This window comes from Diabrotica virgifera, chromosome 8, assembly GCF_917563875.1.
Source record: "Diabrotica virgifera virgifera chromosome 8, PGI_DIABVI_V3a".
In the NCBI taxonomy this organism is placed as follows: Eukaryota; Metazoa; Arthropoda; class Insecta; order Coleoptera; family Chrysomelidae; genus Diabrotica; species Diabrotica virgifera.
The window spans coordinates 207,810,176-207,822,468 of NC_065450.1; the positions used below are offsets into that span (position 1 = coordinate 207,810,176).

The window sequence follows — 12,293 nt, forward strand, 5'->3', positions numbered from 1 at the left end:
GGCAATACAGAAAGAACTGGAGAGAATGGTTGAGTGAAGGAATACAGTGAAAACTGTGGAAATCCTTAGTATATATCATATAACTACGCAGAGCCGTGCGGTACATCTTTTCAATATGATGCAAGTCTTCGAAATGCCGCCCCCTAAATATTATTGAAACTTAATACTAGTATTTATTTTTATTAAACGAAATTACACAAAATGAACGAAAAAAATTTTTATTTTAAAAACAAAACATACTTTAAATTAAAAGAAAATTGGAATTAACATTAATACATATTTATGAAAATTACAATTTTATCCTTTTGATTTTAATTTTGGCAAACTCGTCAATCAGATTGGTGTAGTCTAAAGTAGCAGCTAGTGGGGACTCTATCCAAATAAGTGCTATTTTTTTAGTTTTGTTTGTCTTATGGAGCTTCGTAAATAGTTTTTAATCATTTTTAATTTTGAAAAACTTCTTTCCCCGAGCTACCGAGACAGAGAGTGTTAATAAAATTCTTAGGGCCGCTACTTTCTGCACCTCGCATGATAAAATTCCTCTAATCGGGGTTTAATCGGGACAGATAATACCGGCTCTTAGTGATACGACTATATTTGGGTATAAAGAAATTAGGTTATTTTGGCACAAATTGTTCAAAACCTCTAAAGGTTTCATGGAGTATGGTATCATTTGGGATAAATCATGCAATATTTCTTCTAGAAAATAATTTGCCTCTATATCCGATTCTTTTTCTATGAAAAGTATTAAATGAAGATTTTCTAGTATTTTTGTAGTATTTTGTCATCCTTCCCTTGTCTTATATTTCCCTCCATTTTAAAAATATATAATATAAAAATTTAAAATTTTTATTATGAGTTTCTAAAAGCGAATATCGAACAATCAAAGAATTGTAGACAATGTTGATTATATAATGATAATGTAGATGAAAAAATTTACTTTAAATTTATCTTCCTCTTTTGAGAGCTGATACACAGATCAAATTGACGCATTTTTCTCTTGCCTCAATATTCATTTTCAGCAGGAAATTTTCATTTGGTTATAGCCAAATTGTCAGTAAATTTTGATTTTTTCCATAGTTTCTGACAACATTTTTACACAATCTGACAAATTTATAGTTACATGTTGCAACATCTTCTAGACTGAATTTATATGAAATAAAATATCATGCCAAAGAACAACACGGCATATAAATTTATAATTTTTAATATTTTTTACTAAGCCTCATGCTTTGACTTTAGTTTCTGAATCATTGTTGACGTCTTCTATTATTTCGAATAACGCATTATATATTTCACAAAATTGAAATCTTAGAGGTTTCAATGCATCTATTCGACTTAACCATCTAGTAGTACTAAACGGTTTTAATGTTAGTTGTGAAACATGTTTTTTTCAGAACTTCCCAACGCTTTTTAAAACCAGAAAAACAGTGTATAGTTCTTGTATAATACAAAAAAAGGTTGTTGTTTCTGTAGAAGAAGACGCTGCGTCATTTATGACTAAGGTGGCATGCACAGGGCACGAAAAACGCCCTCGGATATTTTTCAAATATTCTGTTTTGCACACCCTTTCTTATTCCTTTCATTTTAACCCCGTTATCATAGCCTTGTCCTCTGAGCCGTTTTAAATCAAGAACTAATTTTTCCAAATTTGTCAAAATAAGTTCTGTTAAACCTTCACCAGTTAAATATTTTCGGTTGACACTTGGTCCCAGGCGCGGATACAGAGGGGGGTCAACGGGTCCATGGACCCCCCTATTGTATTTTGTCTATAAGTATTTCTTTTATTATTTATTATTTTTTTTGTCAACCAGAGCTCAATTCTTTTGATACCGTAGGTATCTGAGACGACTGAATTTTATCCTTAGAGTAAGTGTGAGTCGTATGGCTAAATCTGGACAATAAAATATTTGCGGTACGTCTGACCCCCCTATTATTAATTTCTAGATCCGGGCCTGCTTGGTCGTATATATATTTTTAAATTCAAAAATGAATAACCATTTTCATTTTCGTTGCAAAACGAAAATACAGCCGCGCCATACACCAATATTTTTAATTATTGAATGGCTCAATTTATATTTTTATTTTACTGATTCTGCCGCCCCCCTTGTGATGCCGCCTGATGCGGCTGTCTCATCGCATCATAGCACCACACGGCCCTGTAACTACGACTATAGTGGTCTCTGCTGATCGGAGACTGTGTTCGGAGTTCCGAGCGTCACAATCACTAATAGAATGTGTTCTATACATTTACAGCAAAGCAGGATGGTTGCAGGACGAATGAAGGTATAATAAAATACCTCTACAACAGATCAATTGAAAACATAATACAGGAGCTGCAGCTATATGTGCTGCTCAGGTAATAAAATGGAAAAAATAGACAATTCTTAGAGATATCGAAACGAAGGTTGAGCGCCCAATCGTAGGGGGTATCAGCACAAAACAAATTTGTAGAGTACGATGATCCCACAATAAATTGACGAATGTGATAATCTACCTGGTTCTCACGCTAGTTAGACCTGTTGCCGTTATACGAACACCACGGTGAAAAAATTCTTCAGGAAGACAAAGTAAGAAATAATATCCCCAGAAAACTCACCGATATCAGGACAAAACAATAATACCAAGACTACCAAGCTACCAAGAGCTATTAGCTATTACCTGTCCTTCTGCTATTTTACCTGCCAGAACTGGAACAGATTAACCCCAGCCAAAAAATTGATGTTATCCTCAACTAAACATGTACAGTAACATCAAGATGTATGAAGCCATTTCCATTTGCTATAGAGCCGCTGGTTTTGCTAACCCGAACTCTCGCAAATGTGCACATGAATTCATGGAACAAACTCAAGTTCCAAAGAGTAACGCCAACTAAACTGGGTCTTTAGACACGAAACATGTACGCAATAAATGCTAGCACGGCGTCTTATAGAACATGGAACACGTACTGACCTGACCAAACTGCGCTAGTACCTGCAGCTTTGGCAAGCGTTGAACGTAGCTCGGACTAGGAAAAAGAACTAGGTACTGGTGAACAGGGATCTCGTGAAATGGGTGGAGCTTGTACTGCGGAGACAAAGAAAGCCTTCAATCAGAAAAAGATAAAATTTACCTGAATATTACCGCTTTGTTCTATATGTGCACTATGTTCTATATGTGCGCTATGTACCGCAATGTTGTCAATATGTGAATGACCACAGTAATATTCGGTATTTTTAGTATATCTAAAGAAATGAGTTTTAAACTCATTTCTTTAATTTTTAAAATTTTTAAAAGATTGTATAGAATAAAAGGAAAGCACTTTAATTTTAAAAGATCCTAATTGGAAAACTGTATTACTGATAAGAATTTAACGTTTCAAAATAAATATTTAAATAACGCAATAATTATATTATTTTTACTATCATTTTAATATTTTAAATTCATTTTAATATAACAGTAAAAAATTCGGCAAAATTATTTTATTTCATTTAAAAGGTATGTATAACATTACATATCTATTGTAAAATATTACTGAATATTTCATTCATAGGAGATTCTGACCAATAGAAAGCTACAGAAATAAAAATTAAACTGATAATTTTTGATAATTTCCCGTCGTCAAGTATATTACGTCAGATGCCCTTCGTTGCTACGAAAAATACATTCAGTGGCATTAATGACAATTAATATTTTAAAAATTATAAAAGTGATTACTTTCAACCGTCAATTATTTATAACAACTGTGTGTTTAATTGTACTAATTTGTACTTACATAAGTAAATTACAATAAAATTTTGGTTTTGAACAGTTTTATTCATGAAATAATCGCAACAAATTGAACTCGATCTCTAAAATTAATATAGAATATTGGCCCTCGTGACACTTTGACATAATTTCACTCGCCTTAAACTGTCAAAGTGTCACTCGGGAAAAATTCAATAATTTTAGAGCTTTTGTGCAATTACTACTGAAAATTCTGAAACAATAATCACATTAATGAGTAACGTTGTTTGTGTTGAGTGAATGTATGTTTCATCCATATACACTACAGGGCATTAATGAGTAACGTTGTTTGTGTAGAGTGAATGTATGTTTCATCTATATACACTACAGGGCGATCTTCTTCTCTGTACTTATGAACAGCTCTTAAGTAGTGTATAGGTACGAAGCTTATGAATGTCATATCTTGCCATTAGAAGTCTTCGATTTGTTTTTTATTTTCTCCAAGGGAAACCAGTGTCTCTTATAATTAATCTTCTAAAATTTCTTAAAAACTACCATGATCGCCTCAACCATCTCTGAATTTAGACATAATATTTTTTAGCTGAGGTACTTATGCATCGCTCGTATGCACCTCTTTGTCAATGTCTTCAAAAGTTTGCTTCTTTTTTCTGTTACAATGTTTTCTTGGAGAGGAAAACGAGGAGCATTATCCTGCAATTACATATATTCCATTAGTGCCAGCATAAAGAAGCTGCTATGGATACCATATAAAATATGGTATAAGTATTTGTTTACTACTTTCTCTAAGGTATAACTTGTTCAATTTTAGTTTAACTGAGACTCTACAGATTATTGTACTTTTGGAAACACCTGTCGCGTCTACCACACGCTGTTTTATGCTATGATGAGGTATTGTGACACCTTCTTCAGCTTCCTTTTTTATGAAGGCTAACATATTAGCATTTATTTCTCGACTTTGACTATTAACACGTCGTTCGGATAATTTAATTTTAAGCTCCATGCTACAATTAGGGCTATGAGAGCCAGAGTGGCCTAACTGATTTTAACATTACTTTATATAATCAAAGAAAATGATCAAAAGCTAGCAATGTCCCATTGTTTTAGTCGTTTTATGTTGACCAAGAATCATTACTGGTCAACATACAATTACTAAAACAATCGGACATTGATAGCTTTTGATCATTTTCTTTGATTATGTAAAGTAATGTTAAAATCAACTAGGTCGTTCTGGCTCTCATGGCCTCAATTAAATAACACTAATTTAGGTATATCTCCTTTTTTATATTACAATTATTATTATTTACTTACCTTTACAGTTTTTAATTTTAGAGTTCCAAAAAGAACTTTTGCATGAAATGAATAAAATTAAAATAATTAAAACATAATATACATATACAAATACAAAACGTAGAATAACAACAATAAAAAAAAAACGAAAAAAAAAAATAAAATCAAATTTAAATACCGCGAGTAAAAGAAACAATGCAACACTGTAAAAATTCTGAGGAGATCGTTCTGTAACGTCTACTCACGAATGGCTTTGCTCCACCCCCATTGCCCCCATTTTCAAATTTGTTTCGGCGCAGTGACAACTTTATTTCACGAGATATCTGTTGGCCTTGTACTCGAGAAGCTCTCTTCGGTTTGAATGTTCTTACACAAACATGCCTAGACGTTAATCAAGAAGCACATGCATGTTTTATCGATTTTGAAAAAGCATTTAACAGAGTCCGCCGCGATAGGCTAAGAGACATTCTTGAAAGAAAAGACATAGATAATAAAGATCTGCGAATAATTCTCAACTTATATTGGAATCAGAAAGCTAACATCAAACTAGAAAATGAGGTATCAAAAGAAAATAGAAATACGTAGAGGAGTACAACAGGGATGAATTTTGTCACCACTGCTATTTAGTGTATACATATAGTGAAAGCATCTGCCAGGAAGCCCTTTTGCAAGCAAATGAAGGAATCGTAATCAATGGAGAGGTTGTAAATAATATTCGATAGGCAGAGGACACTGTACTAGTTGCAAGAACAGTAGAAGAATTACAACGATTACTTACAAACATAAATATTGCTTGCAACAATTATTACATAAACTTTAATATCAAAAAAACCAAGTATATGGTCTTCAGTAAAATCATGAAACAACCAGCACATATTAGTATAAACGGCATTCAAATTGAAAAAGTATCAAGTTACAAATACTTGGGAACTTTAATAAACGAAACTGGAGACCAAAACAATGAAATAAAAAGACGTATCGAAAGTGCCAAGGCCACCTTCATAAACATGAGAAGATTCTTCTGCAACAGAGATATAAGCATCCCTCTAGGATCAGGAATGCTAAGACGCTACGTATTTAACACGCTATTCACTCAAACAGAACAACATAAAAAATATTGAAAGTTTCGAGATGTTGTGCCACCGTCGAATGCTAAAGATAAGTTGGGTTGAAAGAATCACAAACCTTGATGTAATACGAAGGATAGGAAAATACCCAGAGACTTTGTTGACGGTAAAACGAAGAAAACTCGAATATTTGGGTCACCTGATTAGAGGTCATAAATACGCATTACTTCAAAATATAATGCAAGGAAAAATAGAAGGAAAACGGAATCCAGGCCGTAGAAGAATGTCATGGTTGCGGAATTTGAGAGAGTGGTTTGGCTGCACCACTAATGAACTTTTTAGGTCAGCTGTAAACAAGGTCAGGGTAACCTTGATGATTTCCAATCTCCGATAGGAGTGGCACAAGAAGAAGAAGAAGAAGATTGTAGCTCAATATTAGCCCCAAAATTTTGAACTTCCGAGTACAAAGAATAAACTAGTAAGTACAATCTACGACAGATGATGACAGAAGATACTTTATCGCAACAATTATTATATTACTATTACTAGGCTCGAGAGAAAGCCTAGATACAGAAACTGGCAACAACATACATGAAAATTCTTGGAGATATAGAGATATACGGCGACTGAGTAATAAATATGTCTTACATTATTATAAAAAGATATAGATATAAGAAGATATCCCCCCGCCAAGCAAACAATGGAAACCCGAACAGGTAATATACAATTTTAAAAAAATCTCAAATCATTCCATTCCTATTTAACGACTCTTTCACTCAAACTCACCTCTATTACACAAACGGATAAACCCTGTCAACGACACACACAGCCCTTGATTAAATTAGAATTTGGGGACCTATAGGAACCATTATTAAAAGTTAAGGTTGTTTGTAGTGTGTCTGTAAGGATGTATCCAATAGGGTTTTGTCCTAAAATACGTGATTTGGTGAGGATTGTTTGAGAAATGGTAGCGGTAGTGTTTCTTCACAACGCAATACACTAAGAATTATACAGTCGGAAAAATGAAAGAATATCCATGAACGATCACATCAATCACTTATTTGGTATATGCTGTCTTTTTATAACAAACGTTTGGTATTTAAAGAAAAAGACAGCAAATACAAAATAAGTGATTGACGTGATCGTTCATGGGTATTCTTTCATTTTTTCGACTGTATGTTACACTGACGATTTTAACATTTGAAAAAATCCAACTTTCTGAAGTATAATATCTCCATACTGTCAAATGCTTTTTCGTAGTCTACGAAGGCAAGAAATCTAATTCATTTAATGTTCTTAAGTGTTAGCAGATGGTTTTATGTACTATATTCTTTACGGAAGCCAGCCAGTCGATAATTTGGTAATTATCCATTTTGTAAGTCAACCGGTTGTTAATAATTTTCATATACAGTTTGTACACATGACTGAGCAAAGATATAGGTCTCTAATTCTTTAAGTCACATTTGTTCCCTTTTTTGTGTAGGAGTATTTAATACTCTTACGCACTATCCTAGTGATTCTTATTAAGTCAAGTTTCAACAAAAATTATAACATACTCACATTGCAAAAATTATCTTCTAAGCAACGACCGCAGATCTTAAAAACTAACACGGCTTTTGTTATTGTTAGATTGCCGGTTACATACTTTACAAAACAAAATACTTCTTCTTCTATTCTGCTTCTCCTTTTTGTGTAGACATAACTCTGTTTGTTTCTTCAATGTGCCTCCAGTATGTTGTTCTTCCATCGTTTTCGTAGTCTTCCCACTGATCGTCTTCCTATTGAGGAACCGTCTCTCGCTGTCATTACTACTCTATTTGTTGTCATTCGGCTTATGTGGTCGTTCCACTCTACTCTTCTGTTTTTCACCCAGTTATTAATGTTGTCTACCTTGCATCTCTGTCGTAAATCTGTACTTCTAGCTCTGTCCTATAGTTAGTCCTGTCGCCAGGGGGGGGGTACAACGGCCTCGTTAATTCAGATGGACTTACCCAAGTTTTTTTTATGTATTTTGACCCGTAGAACACGAATTTTTTGGGTAACAGTTGATCCGGATGTCGATAAGATTGTTATAGACCAAGAACTTGAGGAATCAAATAACAGCGATTTTTGGCAAAACAAAACAATATTTTGTATTTTTTGGGTCATTTTAAGCAAAAAATATTTCTACAAGTTTTTTAGTAGGATGCACAGTTTTCGAGATAAACGCGGTTGAACTTTCAAAAAATCGAAAAACTGCAATTTTTAAACCCGAATAACTTTTGATTAAAAAATAAAATAGCAATTCTGCTTAGCGCCTTTGAAAGTTCAAGTCAAATTATGTCGGTTTTGATTATTTGCATTGCTAAAAATTTATTGTGTTATTGTTAAACAAAGCTACAAACAACTAGTGCGTGAGTGATGTTTCTATGATTTCTCATTTAAAATTGAACGAGTAGGTAGAATAGGTACTAGTGCAATCAAGACTATTTCTACGTTACATGCGTTAAAACGCATGTAAAAGCACGGGAAACCCTACGTGTTTATAGCTTTGTTAAACAATAAAAAAATAAATTTTTACCAATGCAAATAATCAAAACCGATATAATTTGACTTAAACTTTCAAATGCGGTAAGCAGACTTGCTATTTTATTTTTTAATCAAAAGTTATTCGGGTTCAAAAATTGCAATTTTTCGATTTTTTTAAAGTTCAACCGCGTTTATCTCGAAAACTGTGCATCCTACGAAAAAACTTGTAGAAATATTTTTTACTTAAAATGGCCCAAAAAATACAAAATATTGTTTTGTTTTGCCAAAAATCGCTGTTATTTGATTCCTCAAGTTCTTGGTCTATAACAATCTTATCGACATCCGGATCAACTGTTACCCAAAAAATTCGTGTTCTACGGGTCAAAATACATAAAAAAACCTTGAGTAAGTCCATCTGAATTAACGAGGCCGTTGTACCCCCCCTGGCGACAGGACTAAGTATCTTACCATCGATTTTTCGAAGGGTTTTCATCCCTTCTGTTTCTAGCATTTTTTTGTACTCACTGTTTTAGCTCACTGCAGCACATGTCATTATTGGCCTGGTGACTGTTTTGTAAATTCTGTCTTTTGTTCCTTTCCCGATAATTTTCTTTCTCCATATTGTTGCATTTAAGCAACCTTACTTTTAATTTTAAATTTAAATAGTATTATAAATTATAAAAAATGAATAACCATTTTCAATTTCGTTGCAACACGATACTACAGCCGCATTATATTCTAGTTTAATCAGAGAGTGCAGCAAGCACCTCTACCGGTTTCGAAACTTATTAGTCTCTCATCAGGAGGCACATATGCTGCTCTCTCTGACCCAACCAGCACAAACCCCGGCCTTCAGTTACGGATTGCAACGAACGAAATGGCATAGATGCCCTAGCGGCAACTGCTATCAAAAGACTAAATTTTCAATCTAATAGCACATAAAATAACACTAAAAATATTACTCTACATCCCACCAGATTGAAAACAATGTGAACCTTCTCTGATTACACCTCCGAGGCTTCTAAAATTTGCAAGCCATAACGGATGCTGAGACTAAAGAAGATGAGGGAATTTTACAATTTATAATTCACGTCCCATCTGCTCAGAGCGGTAAAGTTTCAACGAGAGTGCCTCCTGATGAGAGACTAATAAGTTTCGAAACCGGTAGACGTGCTTGCTGCACTCTCTGAGTGAACTAGAATATAATGCAGCTGTAGTTTCGTGTTGCAACGAAATTGAAAACGGTTATTCATTTTTGATTTACATGTTTACTCTGATTGAAGTACGAAGGGAACCATTCTCGTTGGAACTTTACCGCGCTGAGCAGATGGGACTTGAATTATAAATTGTAAAATTCCCTCATCTTCTTTAGTCTCAGCATCCGTTATGGCTTGCAAATTTTAGAAGCCTCGGAGGTGTAACCAGAGAAGCTTCCCATTTTTTTTTCAATCTGGTGGGATGTAGAGTAATATTTTTAGTTTTATTTTATGTGCTATTAGATTGAAAATTTAGTCTTTTTACTACCGGGTGTCCACTTATATTTTCCCCCATTTTAACTACCTATAACTTCTAAACGGCTCAAGATAGAAATATGCGGTTTTCGCTGAAATGTTTTATTTTAGTAAAAGTTTTGTCTGAATGGATTGAATTTTTTATATCGCTTTTAAATACGAAAACAAAAATGGCTAATATTTGAAAAAAAACTTTGTTGACTTTTTTTTAATGGAACACCCAGTATATTTTTTTGTAAATTGAAAGAAAGTTCATTCACCTATCCAGCGATATAAAGTTTTTCAAAATCGGTTGTCAAATCACTAAGTAATTAATTTTTAAAATGAGAGGTGCAACGTGGATATCACATACCTAAATAACATAACTAAGCAAATTGATATTATGTTATGTGATTTCCACATTGCATCTCTCATTTTAAAAATTAATTGCTTAGTCATTTGACAACGAATTTTAAAAATTTTTATATCGCTGGATAGGTAAATGACAGTTTTTTCAAGTTTTTAGGTAAATGACCATTTTTTATATCGCTTTTAAATAAAAAATGGCGGATTAAAAAAAAACGTTGTTGACTTTTTTTATTAAAACACTCAGTATATTTTTTCGTAACTTGAAAAAAAAAACGGTAATTTACCTATCCAGCGATATAATTTTTTTTAAATCGGTTGTCAAATGACTGAGCAAGTAATTTTTAAAATGAAAGATGCAATGTGGAAATCACATAACATAATATCAATTTGCTTCGTTATGGTATTTAGGTATGTGATATCCACGTTGCACCCCTCACTTTAAAAATCAATTACTCAGTGATTTGACAACCGATTTTGAAAAACTTTATATCGCTGGATAAGTGAATCACATTTCTTTAATAATAGTCTCCCGTTTTATACCGCTCACGTGGCTTTGGGAGTATAGCAGGGTAGTCTGCTATATCTAGGGCCTACGGTATACAAGGAAGGTAACAGGGCCAGTGCTACGCTTCAACCGCCTATTATTACCCCTGGTTTTACCCAAGGTACTCATTTTAGTCAGGCTGAGTCGACCTGGGGCCTATAAACATTTTAAAAATGTCTAGTTGTTCTTGCCGGCGGTAGGATTTGAACTCCGGACCACCGGCACGCTAGCCTAGCACACTACCACTCGGCTACGCCGGCCCTCACATTTCTTTCAATTTACAAAAAAAATTCTGGGTGTTCCATTAAAAAAAATTCAACAAAGTTTTTTTCAAAAATCCGCCATTTTTATTTTCGTATTTGAAAGCGATATAAAAAATTAAATCCATTCAGTCAGACAAAACATTTGCTAAAATAAAACATTTCAGCGAAAACCATATATTTCTATCTTAAGCCGTTTAGAAGTTATAGGCAGTTAAAATGGGGGAAAATATAAGTGGACACCCGGTATTATAAATTAAATTATAATCATATAAGGATGTGGATGATCAAATATTTTTAATGGATCTATATTCAATATACTTTATACAAAACTAAACTAACATAACGTTGGCACACTCACACACACTAATACATTGAATTTTTCATTATTTATAGGTAATGTGCACTTCGTAAAGGGCCCGAAGATTCAAGAGTTCAACGACAAAGATGCCAGAGATCTGGACCAAACCATCTGGTTTACTGATAGCGCAGCTGTATTAACTGGTCACCTTAGTCTTAATGGAAATGTTACCGCCAGAGATTCCATAACAGTCGGTGTAAGTTTTAAATAATTACTGGGATTTTCCCATTGATTTTGTTTTAAATAATTTGTTGTTTCTAACTAGTCTCCTTCTTCTTAGACCGTTTCCCATTATGAATTGGCCGTTTTCATTCTCCACACCACTCTATTCTACCAGTCATCTTCTCTGAGGTCTCTATCTATCATCGCATTTTTCTATTGCTATAAAATTCAGATTCAAATCAGACTGATAAGTCTGATAAGCCATTCTTTAAAAATATTCCTTAGAGTTCTTCACTACAGAATCTCCACAAAATGCAATAAGGTTATTGGTTGCTCACAATTTGGATTTCGAAAAGGCCTGGGTACCAGAGAAGCACTAGTTGCAACCCAAGTGCTAGCTCAGAACTGCTATGATCAAAGGAAATATGTAATGATGTGCTTTATAGATTATGAAAAAGCCTTCGATCGAGTACAACATCATAAACTCGTACATATACTAAAACAACTCGACATAGATCA

General features: G+C 33.7%; 2 protein-coding genes across 3 annotated transcripts in view; one reads left to right on the forward strand and one right to left on the reverse strand.

The window, feature by feature from the left end:
- The window catches only part of LOC114331049 (uncharacterized), a 527,814-nt gene that overhangs the window by 317,532 nt on the left and 197,989 nt on the right, over positions 1-12,293 (forward strand). Inside the window, exon 16 of the mRNA XM_050659330.1 lies at positions 11,648-11,808. Within this exon, the coding sequence (XP_050515287.1) occupies positions 11,648-11,808 (161 nt within the window). The remainder of the gene's footprint in view (positions 1-11,647; positions 11,809-12,293) is intronic.
- Positions 1-12,293, reverse strand: part of LOC114331039 (RWD domain-containing protein 2A) — a 515,824-nt gene that overhangs the window by 295,283 nt on the left and 208,248 nt on the right. The window lies entirely within an intron of this gene.